The sequence below is a fragment of the Sorex fumeus genome, unplaced genomic scaffold (genome assembly GCF_029834395.1).
Source record: "Sorex fumeus unplaced genomic scaffold, SorFum_2.1 ptg000122l, whole genome shotgun sequence".
Taxonomy (NCBI): Eukaryota; Metazoa; Chordata; class Mammalia; order Eulipotyphla; family Soricidae; genus Sorex; species Sorex fumeus.
Genome location: NW_026606179.1, coordinates 2,431,907 through 2,451,729, shown reverse-complemented (window position 1 = coordinate 2,451,729; position 19,823 = coordinate 2,431,907). Strand labels below are relative to the sequence as shown.

Below are 19,823 nucleotides of genomic sequence, written 5' to 3'. Positions count from 1 at the left end.
AGCAGTTAGGGCATTTGGCTTGTACATGGCTGACCCAGGTTTGATCCTTGGCATCCCATATGGTCCCCTGAGCACCGCCACGAGTGATTCCTGAGTGCAGAGTCAATAGTAATACCTGAGCATTGCCAGGTGTAGCCCAAAAAAACAAACAAATAAAAAACGTCCTAATGAGATTCCATTTTTCACCTTTCATTTGTTTTGGGGTCAGACTAAGCTGTGCTCAGGGCTTACTCTTGGCTCTATGTTTGGGGATCACTCATGGAGATGCTTGGGTGGGGGGAACCACAGGATATGTCAGGGATTGAACATGGGTTGGTTTCATACAAGATGAGCATCTTTATAACTCTTCAGCCCTCATTTTTAAATTGTTGAGGGTTTTGTAATACCATGCATTGTGAAATATAAGCAAAACCAGACCTTTTCATGATTTCTGGTGGTATTGTAAACAGTTCCACTTCTCTAGATGGCAATTTGGTCAAATCCATCAAAATGAAAAATGCACAAGCCTTCACACCCTGCAATTCCACCTTTAGGAATTTATCTTACAGATGTACTCATCCAGCGGCAAGGAAAGCACTGCTGGAGAACATTCATTACAGCCTGCAAGCAACAGCCTGTGATTGGAAACAACCTCAGCATCTACCTAGGGGCACCAGAAAAACAGTTGATGCATCTCAGCAATGGAAAGGTCCAATGGAGGGGGCAGCGGGGTTGTGGGGGACTGATGACTCAGGAAGAGAGATGACCCAAAGCAGGTGGGTGAAGGACGAGGGGACAGACATGACAGCCATTCAAAGATACATGCAATTTAGAAGCAGCCATGGCCTCTGGAAGGGGAAGCAGGCTGAACTGGGAGGGATAGAGGCTCTCCTGCAGACACATGGGTTTGTTTGGAATGTAACAAGCAGAGATTCAGATGAACACCATGCCCCATATAGAAATGAGTAACAACAAAGCACAGAACTAGGTGTCAGCTACACCCTGCACACAAGGGCCAAAGTTAAGATGCTCAAGATTTGTAGACTATTAAGTCAGGAATCTGCGATTAATTTATGAAGCATGCTGCATAGGGAAGGAGGGGTTTGGGACTCCAGGGTCCCAGGGCGACACAGCCTAAGAACAAGGACATCTAGGCTTAGAGACTTCAGTAACCCCTGCAACCCCCACCCCCCTGCAGCTTCTTCACCCCAGGTGCCTTCTTCCTTCTGCTTTTGCCTAGGGACTGGGTTCATTTGCTTCTCTGTGTTCATAAGAACTCGCTGGTACTCAGTGACCCCTGAAACGGAGGGCTGACATTTGTTCCTGCCCAGTTCCCCAAGGGTAAGATGGTGGCTGTGGGCAGCCAGAGTCAGCCAAGCACCATGCAGGCAGCAGAGCATCCTTCCATGTAGGCCTGGGACTCTCCTGGGTAGGCACTGAGCTGAATATTCAGAAAGATTTTCAAGCAGCAAGATTTGCGTCTATTTAAGGTTTACTGCCACCCCCAGTGCTGGGGGCTGAATCCTGGGCCTCATACATGACACATGTAAAGCAAACAAATCACCATCTCATCCTCTGTACCTGCTGTGTCCCAGGTGGTGTCTCAGCAGTCCCTTAAGACTGCCTCATCAACCCACTTCACTCTTGTTACTGTCTTTTATGGATGGGCTCGAGGTAAAGGTAAAGGCCCTCCCGTTGATCGTCGATTTGCTCGAGCGGGCCCAGTAACGTCTCCATTGGAGACTTTGTTGTTACTGTGTCTGGCATATCGAATACTCTCGGTAGCTTGCCGGGCTCTCCGAGAGGGGCGGAGGAATCGAACTCGGGTCGGCCATGTTGGCCGCTTGTAAGGCGAACGCCCTACCCGCTGTGCTATCACGCCAGAAGGCACTGGGAAAGATCGAGAGCTGATTGATCCTGGCCTAGGATTAGGGAACTCATTCTAGGGACTGCAGCCTGCGGAAGCCCCTGGGTCCCTCCCCAGCCCCTGTGGTCCTCTGAGCACTGTTGGGAGTGACGCCCATGCCCCTCCAGGTGTGTTCTTCAAACACAAAGCAAAGGATCTTGGGTATGGACTCAGTTTAGCTGATCTCATTCAGTATTTGCCTGCCTCCATAATGCCGAGGGCAAACTGAGCAACTGGGACTTGAACCCTGCAAAGAGGCTGATGTGGTTTAGCCGCTACTGCCTGGCATACACGACAAATTTCAGTTTGGGGGAGTTTTTTGTTAGTTTGTGTTTGTTTGGTCACACCTGGCTGTGCTCAGATTTACTCCTAGTTCTGTACTCAGGGATCACTCCTGGTGGGCCATATGGGGTCCTACGGATCAATCCTGGGTCTGCTGCAGGCAAGGCAAGTGCCTTACCTGCTGGGTTAGTTCTCTAGCCCCCAAACTCCTAGGATCAGACAGCATCTGGGCTCTGGCCCCATGGGACAGGCTTCAGTGAAAAGCCAGTGTGTGTTGGGGCTAGAGCGATAGCACAGCGGGTAGGGTGTTTGCCTTGCATGCGGCCGACCCGGCTTCAATTCCCAGCATCCCATATGGTCCCCTGAGCACTGCCAGGATTGATTCCTGAGTGCAAAACCAGGAGTAACTCCTGAGCATTGCCAGGTGTGACCCGAAAAGCAAAAAAAAAAAGGCAGTGTGTGGATCATTCATTCATCTAAATTCTCCACCCCAGCCTAGCCTTCCCCTAGCTCTGACTGGTGTGTGGGTGGTGCAGACCTGACCAGGCCGCTGCTATAAACCCCCTACCTCTCCATGCAGACTGGAAGCCTGTGGCCTTGGTTGCTTGACTACAACCACAAGGGACCCAGAAAGCGGTCCATGAGGGAGAGCCCAAAGATGGAAGAAATGTCCCTGCAGTCTTGGCGATGCATCAAAGTAGTGGCTTGCAGTACCATGTCACTGAGTGTCCCATCTCTTGGCATAGCGTGCCTCACCTCTACCTCAGCACAGCTCTACCGACTCTTGCTGACATCCTATCACATCCCTGGGGTGTGAAAGGACAGGACAGATGAGGGGATAAATGCTCCAGCTACAGAGCCTGATCTTCACTCCTGGGAGGCATGTGGACACTCCGTGTGGGCACATGATGAACCCCGTGTGGGCACGTTAGCTTTGCCAGCTTTCTGTGCTGGCCTTCCCGCTCACTATCACATCCTTGCCTTGTTTTTGGTGCACTGGGGCAACCATTTCTGTTCCTTAGGCAAAGCCTAAGGTTGTTGTTTTGGGGCCACATCCCGTGGTGTTCAGGGCTTACTCTCTCTGTGCTCAGAGATCACTCTTACTGATGCAGGATGTGGAACCCAGGTGGGCCGCATGCAAGGCAAATGCCTTACCCATTGTTCTATCTCTGGGATGAAAAGAGCCATTTCTGATCTTACTGGCCTGGCTTAATCCACTCTCACAATGCCCCTCAACCCCATCCTCTCGGCAAGAGGGGCTCCTTTTGAAATGCCGACACACCCTTGGCATTCCGCAGCACACAGGCCTTCCACAGATCCCCTCCACCACCAGGGCTGCCAAGCCCGAGGTCTGCCCTGCACCCTTGGCCTCTTAGTGACCTTGGGCTCCTCCACAGTGCTGTGCTTCCCCAAGAACCATCACAAGCACGCTCTGCAGAATTCGCTCGTGCCACTGCCTCCTCCTGGGAACTGGATGGCAGAACTCAGTTGTTGAAACCATTTACTGATGTGCTCACTTTGGCAGCACATATACTAAAATTGGAATGATACAGAGAAGATTAGCATGGCCCCTAGGCAAGGATGACAAACAAATTCATGGACTATTCAGAAAGAGAATAATCTCTCTCTGGAAGGCAGAAGAAAGAGAGGGGGAGAGAGAGGAAGGAAGGGAGGGATAGAGAGAGGGAGGGAGGAAGGGAAGGAGAGAGGAAGGAAGGAGGGAAGTTATTTTAAAAAGCCAAAGAGGTAGTACAGTGGGTAGGGTGCTTGCCTTGCACATGCCTGGCACGGGTCTGAACCCTGGCACCACATACAGTGATCCAAGCCCATCAGGAATGATCTCTAGTCTCAGAGCCAGGAGTGAGCCCTGAGCACTGCTGGCTTAAACCAAAAGAATAAAATAAATAAATAAATAAACTCATTTGCTGATGCTGCCAGGAGGGATCTTGGCTCTGAAAGCTCAGCACAGAACAGAATGTCTTACACACACTGCCTGACTTGGTGTATGGATATGCCCTTCAGCTCTATTTTAGAGATAAGGAAACTGAGGCAGAGGGGGCTCACAGCTAGATATAGGGCGGGCTGTAGACCCAGGCTGCCTGACTGAGCTAAGCAGGAAAGGAATCTTGGTGCAGTGGCGCAGACAGATGGGAGAAGCAGGTGCTAGCACAGGCCTGCCTGGGGAGCTGCGGGAGATCACTTCGGACACAGGGGTATCAGCCTGGGCGACCAGTGCCCCTGGCCCCCACTGGCATTTGCCTTGGTTCCTCAGAGAGGACACTAGTTTCTTGTCACCTTGCTGCATGACTGTGTGTGTATGAACTGGTGCCCAGCTTTTTAGGAAAAGACGTTCTAGTAGTCTGACCTCACCTTCATTTTGCCAGATGCCTCAAGTGACCCCCCTGGTCTCAGCATCCAGCCCCACCCCTCAGCCCTGCATTAGGGGCAGGGTCCCAGGAGCCTGCCCCAAACACTCACGTTCATTAGGTCGTTGAGCTGGTTGTTACCCAGTGAGAGCACCTGCAACTTGACGAGGGAATCCAAGGAGTCGATCTTGGTGATCCGATTATTGAACAAACTCAAGTCCTCCAGGTTCACCAGCGTATCCAGCCCCTCGATGGCCTCGATGTTGTTGAAGGACAGGTCTGGAAGGCAAGAGGGCTGTGAGGGTCTGGTGGGGTTTCAGGGTCAGTTTTCCTAAAACACACCCCTCAGGGCTGCATGATGCTTTGTGAACCAGGCTGAGAATTCACTGTCTGAAGGCCTTCTGGAAGTTTCCATTTCCTCAACGCCATGATTCTTCTATGAGCTCAATATTCCCTGTTCTCTCCAGTCCTGCCATTCATCTTCCTGCAGTGAGACATGGGTAAACTCTGGCCTGTGTTGCTCTTGGATGGGAATGCAGGCCCCCCAACAGTGCCTCTCAAGGCAGCAGGCACGAGAGTGGCAGAGTCTCCATCCTCTCTCCCACAGGGGTCCTACACTGCCTCCCAACTGCTGAGCAGTTATCAGTTTATTAACTATGTATGTGGGTCTGGAGTGATAGTTGAGAGAGTGTGTGCTTGCCTTGTATGTGGCCGACCAGAGTTGTTCCCCTGCTCCACTTTTTTTTTTTTTTTGCTTGTTCGGTCACACTTAGTGATGCTCAGGCATTACTCCTGACTCTGCACTCAGGAATTACTCCTGGCTGTGTTCAGCGGACCATATGGGAAGCCAGGGATCGAACCCTGGTAGGCCACATGTAAGGCAAATACCCTACCTGCTGTAATATCACTCCCTAACCTGAGTTCTATCCCTGGCAACCCATATGGTCTCTCTTAGCAGGGGCAGGAGTGATACCTGAGCACCGAATCAAGAGTAATCTCAGCCAGGTATGCCTCCACCCCCAAATCCAAACAAACAAATATGTATATGGACATCCTCTGACAAGACCCCAAGTGTTAGTTTGGAATTTTCTTCCCTGTGTGAGTGATGGGAAATGGAAACCCAGAAATGTCCAGTGACTGGTTCCCAGTCAGAGCTCACTATGGGGGTTCTGGGGTATAGCCAGGGCTTATCTGTGGCCAAGAATGGGGCAGGCCAGGTTCTTCAGCCTCATCACAGGCCACCCATATCCCTTCCAACACCTGAACCCAACTATCATATCTTTGGGGATAAAAGTGCTTTTCCCCCATCCCAATTTTGGGGTATTTGTAGGGTGGGGATGGCTACCCAGTCCTGGAACATCAATCACTCAGAGGTCCAAACTGGGACTTTTCTCACGAGTCTGGAAATTCTACCATGATTGATGCAATACATCACAATTAAAAGTTTATTTGAAGGGCTGGAGAGAGAATACATGATGAAGGTGCATGCCTTGCACATGGCAGTCTCCAATTTCATCTCTGGAACTGTTAGGGTCTCCCAAGCTCTACTAGGAATGATGCTTATGCACAGAATCAGGACTAAGCCCTAAGCACCACTGGGCATGGTTCTCCCCAAATAAAAATTATTTGAGAAGCCACAGAGATAGTACAGGGGTTAAGGTGCTTGCTGTGGCTGTCCTTCTTGATTTCCTGCACTATATACAATCCCTTGAGTACTGCCAGGAAGTACCCATGAGTATAGAACCAGAAGTAGCCTCTGGCAACGACTAGGCATGGCACAAATATCTGCTCCTCCACCCAAAAAGAAACTGAGAAGTCATTTATTCCCCTCACTTTTTTGTTTTGGTTCTTGAGCCACACCTGGCAGTGCTCAGGCATTACTCCTGGCTCTGCACTCAAGGAATTACACTTGGAAGCACTCAGGGGACCATATGAGATGCCAGGGATCGAACCCTGGTCAGGTGCATGCAAGGCAAGAGCCCTTCCCTCTGTACCATTGCTCTGGCCCCACTGAGAAGTCATTTCATCCATATCTTGATTAGGCACCTCAGGGAGGTATGCCAGTGCCCTAGGTCACCTGTTATGGAAAAACAGCCAGCAGGGTGGTGGAAATGGGGTTCTGGGGCCATAGAGAAGTAGGTTTGTAGGGGGTATGATGCTGCTAGCACGTCAATCTGTACCTGTGAGGCGAGTGCATCAGCAGCCTGATGGTGCCTTCAGACTTCTAGATACCCCAAAATTGCTGCTGTGCCTTTGGCTAGACCCAAAAAACTTGGGGCAAAGTTTACCAAGAAAGTAAACGGCCAAAAGTTAGGTATGTGGGAAACACACCCACAAACCACCTCCGGCTCAGCTATATAATTGGAGGCATGGCCTCTGTGGTTCCTGATCAGACTTCTTAACAGCCATGATCCCAGAGAATCAGAAACAAATCTTGAAACCCAATGGCTTTTGGCAGAAATGCGTCCGGTCACTGTAGTAGGTTACCAGCACAGGGCTAACCCAGGTGGGAATAGGTTTCGTGCCTTGGCCTGTTCCCCCTGGCCGGTAGCCGTCACCCTCCAGAGGTCACTGGAGTCAGGTTTGGGCCTGCAGTGACGAGACACATGGGGCCTCACGGGATGGGGGTGGAGCCGGCCCTTTCCTCCCCATCCTAACGAGTCCCCAAGTTGCCACCCATGAACAGCCTCTCTGGCTCCTAATCAAGATGCTTAACGGCCATGATCCCAGAGACTCAGAAACAAATCTCGAAACCCAGCAGCTTTTGGCAGAAATGTGTCCAGACCCCACAGCAGGTTACTGTTGCTAGGATACCACAGGGGGAAAAGGGTGCTGTCCCTCCGCCTGCTCCCCCTAAGCAGCTTGGTGGCTGCCATCTTCCAGAGGCCATTGGACAGTCAGGTTTGGGCCTGCAGTGACGAGTCATGCGAGGCCTAATGGGATGGGGCTGGAGCCGGTCCTTTCCTCCCCACCCCAGTGAGACCCTGAGTCACAGCCCACGAATGGCCTCTCAGGCTCCTGATCAAGCCACTTAATGGCCATGAACCCAGAGACTCAGAAACAAATCTCAGAACCCAGCAGCTTTTGGCAGAAATGCATTCAGTCCCTGCAGTAGATTACCAGTGATGGATCACCTCAGGTGGGAATAGGTTTCATGCCTTGACCTCTTCCCCCTGGTGGCCTGGTGGCCGCCATCCTCCAGAGGCCACTGGACAGTCAAGTTTGGGCCTGCAGTGATGAGACATGCAAGACCTCACAGGATGGGGGTGGAGCCTGCCCTTTCCTCCCTACCCCAGTGAGACCCCGAGTCGCCGCCCACGAATGGCCTCTCTGGCTCCTGATCAAGCTGCTTAATGACCATGATCCCAGAGACTCAGAAACAAATCTCGGAACCCAGCAGGTTTTGGCAGAAATCTCTCCAGATTTGTTAAAATTTTGGAATTTCAAAATCGTTCAGCCACTACTGCAGCTGCGCGTCATCATATGTTATTCATAACCAGCAATAGAAAACAAATTGTCTACTGTTGCCTTTTTGGCAGATCTGAGTGTTGGGGTAAAATCCCAAATAATAATTATGGGTCTGGTGTCAAAATATTGAATGTAATCAAAGTAGAGAGTGAGTAATGTGGAAATCATCTACCCCACAGGTAGGAGGAGGGTGTGGGACGGGGTTATACTGGGGTTTTTTGGGGTGGATAATGGGCACTGGTGAAGGTACGGGTGTTTCATTGTATGACCGAGACTTAAACCCGAAAGCTTTGTAACTGCTCTCATGGTGATCCAATAAATAAAATTATAAAAAGTAAAAAAAAAAAAGAAGTGGGTTTGTATGCTGGCTCTGCTACTGCCTGGCCACCTAGCTTTGGGCAAGTGCCTTCACCTTGAAGAACTCAGCTTTTTTCTGCAGCCTGATGCAGGTGTGCTGGGAGGCCGAAGTAGGACAAAGTCATCCATCCCGGGCTCCCCGCCAAAACTTCTCCCCAGTAGTGTCCCCTGCCCTTTCGTCAGACGTGATGGCCTCCTGAGAGGTCAGGGGGACACTATTCACCAAAACCAGCAGCCATGCAGTGAAGGCCAGAGCTTAGAAGTCAGATGAAGCTAGGCGTGGAGCCTGGTGGCCTTCTGAACTGTACAGTGGGGACACTCTATGGTTTGGAAGACCCTTCCCCTCCCCACACACACCAGAAAGCACCAGGGGGAGCTGAGCAAGTTGAAAGGTAGCAGCTTAGTGGTTACTGCTGGCCTCATTTGGTCCCTCTAACTGGTGAGGTGCACAGCAATCTCTCAGCGGTGAGTCCAGAGTGAGAACAAGCCCAAGACACAGCAGGTCCCGTCTTCTCTGTAGTGTGGGGGGCTTGGCTGGAGGGAGACTAGCCTGCTGGCACCTATGCTGTGCTTTGTTTGGCACAGGCCCAGGTTTTTACAGAGTGGTTTTCCTGCTTCCGGCAGAAGGAGCTTCTGCTATGACCCATGCTAGGCTATGGCATAAGGAGACAAAAACCTCAGGAGGGTGTCATGCTGAGTGAGGGTGAACAGCTACAGGGAAGGGCCTTACCGAGCCAGACCAGCTGTGTGAGGTTCTCCAGGCCCTCGATCTTCTCTATAAAGTTATTGTCCAGCTGCAGCTTCCTCAGGTTCTCGAACTGCCAGAGGTTGTCTATGCAGAGGATGTCTGAAACAATCGGACAGGAGGTCCCAGTGCTTCCAGCCTTGGTTTTGAATGAGAGTTTAGTACCGGTGTAGTGGAGGTCTGGATGACTCGTGCTGCCGGTACATGCCAAAGGCCCCCTCAACCCTCTGCCTTGCCATGTATGGGAAGTGTGGGGGAGCCCCAGCCCCGTCAGTTCTGAGAAAGTGTTACCATCAATGCTGCTATGCAGGAACACGACAGGGCCTAACGCAGATGGGGTTGTGGGTGGGACCTGCTCAGGGCAGTGTTCACTTAGCTCCTGGCACCACACTGGGGGCTAGGTAGGGGCCCCACCCCATGCAGTATCATGGAGCACCCCCTCTGCACTTGTGCTGCTAATGGGGATGAATGAAGACTGTCCTGTACTCAGGGGAAAAACTTTTCTCCTCCCAGTGTCAGCCAGAGGAACCAACTGGGGCATGCAGTGTTCAGTGTTCCTTTACAGTGCTGGTTCCTCCCCCACATGGAGAGGCAATAGCCAGCATCCTAGGAATTCCCAATAGGTGTTTATTACTTAAAAAAATACTAGGGGGGTGGAGAGGAAGTACAGCAGGTAGGGTTTGCAACCAACCTGGTTGGATCCCGTATGGTCCCTTGGACACCGCCAGGAGTAATTTCTGAGCACAGAGCCAGAAGTAACTAACCCCTGAGTATCACCAGGTGAATGGCCCAGAAAATCAAACCAAACCAAAACAAGACTCACTCTGAGGCTCAGGAAACACACAGGTGGGGGCCTGCTTCCTCCTTCCGTGGAGTGACAAACAAAAACAAGGCTGCAGGGTGAGAGCACCTGCCCCCCTGCCTTGTAGCATTGAAAGGACTGATGGTCACTCAACCAGCTCAACCTTTTGGAAGGGCAATTAAGCCATGTTTAAAGGAGTATTTGATGTCTGGCCCCCCCCCCCCCCCCCCCCCCGCCTGCAATTTATCCATTTGGAATCTGTCTGTAAAGAAAACTTGCATCTGTGACTGAAAGAGTAACACCAGAAACCGTTGGGCAGGAAGACTGGTGGGTGCGAAGCCCATTTGACAGGCAGTGCCTGATGCCCTGGGCAAGTCTCGTTCTGGGTCCCTGAAGACAGCCTGCTTTGGGGATCACCCTGCCAGCCCAATCCATTCCTCCTGACGTCAGGGTTTCTTATCTGTCACTGGCAGCCAGAAGGTCAGAGTAACATGACTTTTTTTTTTTTTTAGCATGGGTTTTTTTTTTTCCCTTTATTTTATTTTATTTTTTTTAAAGTTGTAGATTTACAATTTTTTGTGCTTTGGTTTCAATTATACAATGATCAGATACCCATCCCTCCACCAGTGCCCATTTTCCACCACCATGGATAATATCCCTCCCACCCCCAAGAGTAACATGACTTTATGTAGGCATATGCTGCACCTGTACATCTGAGGGCATAAACGTGTCCCTGGATTTCTGTGAAAAGTCACACACAGCTGCTGTTTATATGCTTCCCTTTTCTATATTTACTTTTGTAATGACTTCCAAATAACACCAAATTCAAATATGCTTATAAAAAGAACAGAAATAATACAGGAAAGAAAAAAAGGAAGCTTGGGCCTGGGAGACAGCTCAAAGACTCGCAGAGCCCAGGGTCTGACCCCAGGCTCCCCAGGTTCCTTTGAACACCACTGGAGGAGCCACTGGGGAGGAGCCCCTGAGTGCTCCCTGGTGTGACCCCCAGACAAACAAACAAACCGAGGCATGTCTGGCAGCCTCGTTATTCATCAGAAGGTGCAGGTTTGGGCAAAGGTATGAATGAGATCTTCAGTTGGGGTTGAGGGTAGTTAGACAGAGTTTTTTTTTTTTTCCTTTTTTTCTTTCTTTCCAGCTGTGCTCAGGGCTTATCCTGGTTCTTTGCTCAGGAATCATTCCTGGCAGGATCAAGGGGACCTTCTGGGGTGCTGGGGAATCAAACTCAAGTTAGTCGCTAGCAAGGCAAGCCCCTGTCTGCTATACTATCGCTGCAACCCTTGGCTAGGCAGTTTTTCTCTGACTCTGAGGACTCACAACCCTTCTACAGACTCTGGATTACCCGGCCCTGCTTCTCTGGGGTGCCGAGGACCAGGCAGGGCTAGAGGTTGAGCCCAGCTCTCATCCTGAGTGTGCAGACTTTCAGAACACCCCTTCTGGGCAAGACCCACTGCCACTCTGTGGTCTCAGCCGCCTCCATGCTGATCCAGCTTCTCTGGGTTTCTCGTGTAACTCCAGCTGCAGTGTCACAACCCATGACTATGACCTCTTTCCTCCAGACACCCCCACCCTGGGCGGCACCTGAGCCTGCAGGCAGGCTTGCCCAGGGTTAGAACATTTTGCACTGGAAAAGTCACAACTATGCACAAAACCGGGATGCTTCTGACACCTCTTACCAAGTTGTCAGAATGCTAGCATTGCTGCCAGTGCTGCCTTGGTCCTCCACAGAGATGCAGAAGCTAACTGCATAGTTGCCATGGGTTCTGAGCCTAGCATACTGGCACCCCAGACCACGGCAGCAAGACTCCCTGCATTAGCCATGGTCCCATCTATTCTCCAGCACCAACAGCAACTTGTGAAAATGTCAGTCCTGTCCTGTTCCTCCCCCTCAAGCGGGTGCCCCTTAGAACCTTCCCAGAGCTCCTAGTTCTTTCACCATAAAAGCCAAGCACTTTCTCTAGGCTCCCAGGCTGAAACCAGCAGACCACTGGGCCTGTCTCCACAGAACTTGCCTCAGGGCCTTTGCACGGGCCATTCCCCATGTCTCAGTCACTCTCTCCAGACCCTCTATTGATACCCACCCCACCCCCACCCCCGCCTCCTTCTGACCTCTGCACCATTGTCAACCTCTGACTTCTAATAAAACATGTGCCCCTCCCCAACACCCAGGCTTTCCCAAGCTCCCCACCCCCCTGTTCAGCCTGTGTCGTTGCCCTGGGAAGATCAAGGGAAGCTGCAAACTGTCCCCCATAAGGTGGTCTTGGTGCCTCACTGGCCATAAGACCCCATTTCTGCAGCAGAGGGGGACTCTGAGGGCAGCCTCCTCTCATGTGTGCGGGCTCCAGGGAGTAAGGTTATGGTGCGCCGTCAGCAGGAGACAAACTGTCAGCGGTCCCCCAACTCAGGACCCTGTTCCCAGGGTTTGGGTACCTGGGAATAGAGGCCCAGGATGGAGAAGCTTAGATCTCTTCCTCCAAACTGGGGGCCCAGGACACTTGGGGGGCATCATAACTGCTTGCAGATTCTCTTGTGGTATTTTTTTGACAGGTCCGCATGGCCCCCAGCCCACCCCACCCTCGTCCCCTGTGAAAATAACACTTTTGTCTCCTAGGAGGCTCCTGAGAGACAATGACTGGAGTTTGATATCTTGTTGGTTGGGACATGATTATTTTTGTTACACAGCTGTTATTTATCAATAGTCAGTTTCTCATGAGGAGCCAGACCTTTTGTGCACCACCCCAACCCCACTAGCTGTGGGGGTTCTGGGAACCCTCACTCCTTCCCCCAAGCTCCTCCTCATAGGTGAACCCTTATTTACTGTCCCCACCTAGAGCTGGTTTCCTTGTCATGGTGAAATACTTGATCCCTATTTTATTCTTGTAAAATAAAAGGGAAAACCTGAAGAACAACAACAAAATCTATAGCATGTGTTACCGATAAACACTCCGATTGTCCTTTTTGGTCTTACTTGTATCCTTCACCTAAATGTCAGTTCTAGGACAGGGTTTTGCTTTTTATGGGTGGGAGGAGCTCAGGGTACACATGCTCTGGCAAGGCCCACGACTTAGTGAAGCTGGGGTAGGGGGAGGCTCCCTGGCTCACCTCAGTGCCCCTGGAGCCTGCACAGGATGGCCCTGGCAGGGCCCACACAAGGGTCCAGAATGGGGTGGGAATGTGAGTCAGACCAAGTTGGCTAGTGAGGGGGCGGTGGGGAGGGCGGTGTCGCGTCTGGAACAGGAACCAGATCTCCCCAATTTGGTATGGACACGGAACTGTGGGCTCTGTCTGACCCAAGCCTGGCCTTCTCACTCAAGCCAGGCCTGACATTCCTGAGGCCCCCATGCCCCATCCCCAGGGCCTCAAAGCCCTCTGCCCCATTCAATTTTCAGCCCCCTCCCACCCCCCAGCGAACCTTCAACCTGTCACAGCTCTTGCTTGGCTCCCATATTCTGGGGTGGAAAGAGCACGGAGCTTTTGTGGTTCACCTAGTTTGGAGAGGGAGAACTTTATCCTGGCTTCTATTCTTACTCAGAAGCAAGCAGATTGTGGATATGCAAATGTTTCTGAAACTCAGTAGGAAGCTTTAAAATGGTCTGTTCTGAGCCTCTATGTGATCTGCCATAACAACAAAGAGAAATCCTGGACTCTGCAATCAAGAAGCGCAGAGAGGGTCAACACCTCAACCAAGGGCTGGACCATCAGTGCAATGGGAAGGGAAGGGAGGGGAGGGGAGAGAAACAGAAGGTATATGGGATGGGGAGGAGGAAGGGGAAGGGACAGGGGGGAGGAGAAGGGGAAGGAAGGGGAGAGAGAAAGTGAAGGAAGGGGAGGGAGAAGGGGAGAAAGGAGGGGAGAAAAGAGGAGGGGTGGAGAGAGCAAGGAAAGAGAGGAAATGGGGAGGGAAGGTGAAGAAAGGGGAGGAGAGGGAAGAAGAGGAGAGGGGAAGGGAGGGAAGAGGGTGGGAGGGGAGGAAAGGGGAGGGGTAGGAAAAGGGGAAAAAAAGGGAAGGGGACAGGGAAGGAAATGGGAAGAGGCAAGGAAAGGGGAGGAGGGTGGAAAAAGGGAGGGGAGAGGAGTGGGAGGGGAGGGGAGAGAAGGGACAGAGGAAAAGGGAAGGGGAAGAACGGAGAGGAGAGGGAAGGAAAGGGAGAGAAAGGGAGGGGAAGGGAGGAGAGGAAAGGGAGGGGAGGGGAGAGTGTGGGAGGGGAGTAAAGGGAGGAGGTAGGAAAGGGGTAAGGGGACAGGGAAGGAAACGGAGAGAGGCAAGGAAAAGGAGAAGGGGGGAGGGGAGAGGAGGGGCAGGAGAGGAGGGATATGTGCGGGTAAGGGGGATCATCTATGTTGCTCCTACAGCTTCTAACCCAGACAGGCCCTAACCATGTGGGTCTTTGACCTTCCAGAATTCTGGGGCCGGAAGGTGGAGTGGGGAGAGCCCAGCCCGGTGGCACAGCCCCTGTCCCTGCCCGCCCCCTTCCATACGCACTCTGGAAGTCCAACCGCAGGGACAGGACATCTTTGAAGAGGATGCCCTCCTGTCTGGCCAGCTGCCCAGCCTCTTCTTGGGGGCCCTGGTCCCACACTGCCTGCTTGAGCAGTTCATCGTCTATCACCCTGGGCTCAATCCAGTTGCATATCCGGTTCATCCTCCTGCAAAAACAACATGTTCCTCTCTGAGACCTCCTCTCTGAGACCTTGGTTTTCCCGCTGAAGACAAACCTGGTTGGAGGTTCCTTGAGGAGTCAAGGAGCAATCTGGCAGGCATGCTCACTGAAGCCTGCCCACTGCACCTATGGGTTAGCACCAAGGCTGGTCCCTGCAACCATCCATACTGTCCACAGGGCCATATCCCAAAGAGCCCCGTGCCAGAGGTGATTTTGCCAGACTGCTCCTGAAGCCAGGGCCATGCTGCCTCCTGAACCTCTGTGCATGGCTTTCCTGGCTCTCTCCTTCCTTCTCTTCTTTGGTGGGGGTGGGGAACACAGCCAGCAGTGCTCAGGTCTTATTCCTGACTCTGCACTCTGGGTAGACTCAGGGGACCATATGGGATGCCAGGGATTGAACCCAGCAGAGCTGATGCTACAAGTTCTCCCCAAGAAATGTGACCATGGGGCCCCAAAGGCTGCTTGAGTTGAGAGGAACTGGGGAAACGAACTGGCCAGGCATGGCAGCAGGCAGAGAAATAGGTAGAGGAGGCCGAAGGACAAAGGGAAGCAGAGGAGAGAACTGAGTGATCAGAGGCTTGACACCAAAGTAGGCTGCCTCTTCCTCACTGGCTTTCTGATTCCTCAAGTCCCTAATGAGAATTTTTGTTTATTTTTTTTGTTTATTTGTTTTGGGGGTCATACCTGGTGATGCTCAGGGATTACTTCTGGTAGGTTCGGGGGACCATATACGATGCTGGGGATTGAACCCAGGTCGGCTGCATGCAAGGCAGACTGTACTATTTCTCTGGGCCGATTAATGAGAATTTCTGAGCCCCCTTTTCTGAGAGCTTTCCCATTTCTTCTAGCAAATACTCTCTTAAGCTAATGTTAAAGGTCCAAAGGGAAATGGAGGCGCCACAGACCAACAGTGGGCTTGGGATTCAGTCAGTCACTCTAAGGCCGGCTCTGGGCTACACTTTCTGACTGATCAACGCCACAGCCTGGGAAGCTGAGTGCCATTCCTTCCTCCACACCCCCAGCATTATAAACCCTCTAAGTGGGAACATACAGACGAGTTAGACCTCACACAGCATCACAGCAGACCTCACCAACAACCAGAAACTGTACTCCCTCCACTTTCCACTCTGGCTTCTCCCCTCCTACCAGCTTTACTGTCTTTATCCATGCATGTACCTAGTCCCCAGGCCTCCCTGAACCCCTGTCATACTGATCCCAGATATTGGACAGTCACTGTGCCCAGCCTCTTTTTGGTACTGGAGAGCCTTCTGGTATTGAGTGTCCATCACTAACCCAGGTGATTCTGTAACCTGGTCTTGGAGACAGTCCCTGCCAGGAAGCCCATCTTCCTTTCCCTCCTACCATCTACTTAGATGTATCTTGGGAAAATGCACATCTCTCAGTGTGGAGCTGTTCATGATCAAATGCCTCAATGCCTCCAATTCCCAGGTCTGTCTGAGGCTTTCTTTTACTCCTTCAAACTTTCTCTGCCAGTGCTTCTGTCTTCCCTATCTCTCCAGTCTCTCCATCTCTTTAGGGCAACTGATCTCAACTTTTAAATATGTTTTCAGTCTTCAGCCTCTCTCTATCTCCTGACTTTTCTGAATCAATTTTATCTATGATTTTCCATGACAGCACCTACTTGCCTATGGAAAAATATTAATGTGCTGTATTTGCCACCATGTGTTATATGTTACCTGCAAAGTGTTTGTGCTATTATTTTCTTCCTTTTCTTTTTCTTGAGGGGCATATCCAGGATGCTCAGGTTAGTCCTGGCTCTGCACTCAGGAATTACTCCTGGCAGTGCTCAGGAGACCATCTGGAATGCCAGGGATTGAACCTGGGTTGTCTGCATGCAAGGCAAATGCGCTACCTACTGTACTATCTCTCCAGCCCCTCTTTCTTTTTTGGAGGGGGGCAGTAGTGCTCAGGGATGACTCCTGGTGGGATTTGGGGGAACATATGTGGTTTTGGGGATCAAACTCAGGTCAACCACATGCAAGACAAGTGCTCTACTGAACTATTACTCTGGCCTTTGCTTGTGCTTTTAAAAGGAAGTTGCTGTATTATGGGAAATGATTCTTAATTATGACCCTAAAACTTTAACTTGTCATTGTATTTCACCAAGGCCTGGCACCTGTGACAGATACTATCAACCTAGCTTTCAATCAGTTTAGTGATCTCTATATGGTGTGGGATAATTGTTATATGTACTTATGCACATAAGGGCCAGACCTGGATCTTGATTGTGTATTCTTTGGAAACTCACTTTACCTATCTAAACTTTTGACTTCTTATTTGTAGAAGACAGATGATTCTTTTCTTTAACACTTTTCCAAAAAGTGTTTGGGTAACACACATGCAATGCATGGCTTCTGCAAGCTGTGTATAAAACAGATCTCTTACCTCTGTTTCAGACATTAATCAAAGCACATACAAATAGTTTATTACAAACGATGACACATTTTTAGGTATGGTAACTGAAAGCATGCCCTTGGGAACCTGACTTGTCCAGGGGTGACACAGCTGAGATCTGAGTGGTGGCCAGGAAAAGAGGAAAAAGGAACTACACAGTGAAAGTCCTGAGGTGGCGCCTGCTCCTCTCTGGAAAGAAAGATGGCGGCTGCACGGGAGCCTTGTGGACAGCAGGTTTGAGCCGGGGGCAGGGGGCGGCAGGGGCCTCATGGGAAGGGGGGCGTTCTGGGCCGTCCTTCACGCCCGACCGACCGAGGTCACCAGCTGCCCCCCACGAGCGGCTCTCCGGCACGGCCACGACTCCAGAGCACAGAAACCAATCTCTTAACTATCTAACTTTTAATAGAAATACTTCCAGGGTTAATAAGTAAAACAGGAGAAATCCAAAACCGCGTGGCCGCTATTGCGGCCGCGCAACATCATTTTATTCTTAAACCAAGCTGTAGAAAGCAAATCATTTCACAACGCTGTTTCAGCATATCTAATTGGGGGGGGGGTCATAAACTCTAAACAATAATTGTGCATCTTCTATCGAAACAATGTATCTAGTCAAAGTAGATAGAGTATTAACTAGAACTCATCTGCCACACAGGAATTGGGAGGGGTGGGAGGTGGGGTTCTATTGGGGTTCACAGTTAAAAATAAGTATTGGTAAAGGGAAATGTGTTTGATACTTACATGACTGAGACCTAAACCCGAAAGCTCTGTAACTTTTCCCACAGTGATTCAATAAAGAAATAAATTATTAAAAAAAAAAAAGAAAAAAAAAAAAGAAAGTCCTGAGGTGGGAAAGAATACTTCATTTTCTATTCTGACAAAAGTGATGGAAGGCTGGAGTTGTAGTCATATCCTAAGAGACCTAAACAGATCCTGGAGTATAATAACAAGTCATATTATCAGATTTGAACATTAAGAAGTTCACTCTGGTGAGAGAGAGCCAGTGTGAGAGTCAGATGTAGATGTGAGAAATTTCTGGAATTTTATTTATATGAAAACTCTCATTTTCAGTTCAGACAAGACAATGTAAGCTAGTTACAAAAGTTTTAAGTAACAATCCCAGACTCAAATATCTAGTATATGGCAGAGGCAGAAAGATATAATTCAGAATCCATTTTCTTTTATTTTCCTCCCCCCCCTCCCCACCTCCAGGAATTCTGGCAGTGTTTGGGGGACTATCTGGGATGGCAGAGATAGAACCTGGGTCAGCCGTGTGCAAGGCAAATGTTTTACCCATTGTATTAATTTTCCAGCCCCTTTTATTTCTTTCTCTCTCTTTTTTTGGGGGGGAAGGGGGAACAGCAGTGCTCAGGGCTTACTTCTGTCTCTAAATTCAGGGATCACTTCTGGTGGGCTCAGAGGGCCATATGGAATACCAAGGATTGAACCCTGGTCAGCTGCAGGCAAGGCAAACACCCTATCCACTGTACTACTGCTCCTGCCCCCAGAACCCATTTTCTTAATGGTCACTCAAATGTACCCGGTACAGGGGACCATTACTGTGGACAAGTCAGCTCACAATGTGTCCCACCACAAGTCTAGGTCAGGAAAATAGGTCCTAACAGTAATTTACACCCAATCTGGATTCTGGGGACTTGTCTGAACTGGTAAAGCCCAAAAGAGGAAGGAGAAGCAGCAGTTGAATACCACTGTTCACAAAGTCAGTACCTCACCAAGAAAGTTTCAGAACTGTCCCAGGAAATAACTGGACCTGGAAAATGCAGCCATGTTTTGCTGTGAATTAATATGAGAAAAGCAAGTATGTACCGAATCAAGTGACTAAGGGCACATGCATTATTTATGAAATTGCATGTTAGCTGAAGAAGCCATAGAAACGGGAGTCCCAAGGCCCTAATTTCCCAAGTAGAAAAACTAAGGGAAAGAAATTTTTTAAAGTCATATAGTGAGTTATTAATTGAGATAGACATAAAATTCAGGTATTTATATTCCTATCCGAAGCACTTTATACAACACCATGATGCAGGAAAAAAAACAAGAAAATTTCATGACAATAGAGAGGCTGGATATAATGACTGCTGTTATTATTATTTGTAATGGAGAGATGGAACCTGGGACACACAAGCAGGGCATTGACCTTCTGCTGAGCTGTACATCTCGGTCCTAAGGATTAAATTATCAGTGGACAGGTGACTTTCCTTTCCTTTTCTTTTTCTTTAATGAAAGGGATACGGCCAGGAAACTGAGGGTGGGACTTTAAGAAATCTTTCCGGGTCCTGCTCTCTGAGGAAAGGTTTCCTTAATAACAATTACTTTCCTGCTCTCTGAGGAAATGCTTCCTTAATAACAATTACTTATTAATAAACTGAATAATAATTTCTTATTCAGAAAGTCCGGGACTAGAGTTCTGACTGTCTCAGTGTGGTCGTTCTGCGGCTAGCGGAGAAGCTTTGAAAACAAGCGGGCTGGAGTCCTGAGAGAAAAAGTCAGAGGAAAGAGATAAACTGGGTCGCGGCCGGCCCCTACGACCCTCCGTGGCCACAGGCCGCGGATCTCACCTGCAGCCCGGCTACCGGTCTAGCTCCACGCAGCCGAGGCGTCGCTCCGTTGCTAGAGAAACCCAGCGCCGCCACTTCGTTGCTAAGGGGAAGTCCAGAGGTAGACATCCTGGGTGAAAGTTGACGCGTCACGTGACGCCAGGGGCGGGGCAAGACTCCGGCTACCAACCAGACGTAGAGAAAACAAACGCTCCTCCAATCAACGCTTCCTAGAGGCGGGACTCTTTCTAGCCTAGCCTCTTTCTCCTGGC

At 50.3% G+C, this 19,823-nt stretch overlaps 1 protein-coding gene and 1 non-coding gene across 2 annotated transcripts in view; one reads left to right on the top strand and one right to left on the bottom strand.

The window, feature by feature from the left end:
- Positions 1 to 19,710, bottom strand: part of DRC3 (dynein regulatory complex subunit 3) — a 43,086-nt gene extending 23,376 nt beyond the window's left edge. The window contains exons 1-4 of the mRNA XM_056136923.1: positions 19,573 to 19,710; positions 14,407 to 14,570; positions 9,089 to 9,205; positions 4,646 to 4,812 (exon numbers count right to left, since the gene is read on the bottom strand). Of these exons, the coding sequence (XP_055992898.1) occupies positions 4,646 to 4,812; positions 9,089 to 9,205; positions 14,407 to 14,566 (444 nt within the window). The 5' untranslated portion in view covers positions 14,567 to 14,570; positions 19,573 to 19,710. The remainder of the gene's footprint in view (positions 1 to 4,645; positions 4,813 to 9,088; positions 9,206 to 14,406; positions 14,571 to 19,572) is intronic.
- LOC130044538 (U6 spliceosomal RNA) lies at positions 3,677 to 3,783 on the top strand. The gene has a single exon (XR_008795406.1). It is a non-coding gene; the product is annotated as a U6 spliceosomal RNA (small nuclear RNA).
- Positions 19,711 to 19,823: the final 113 nt, after the last annotated feature.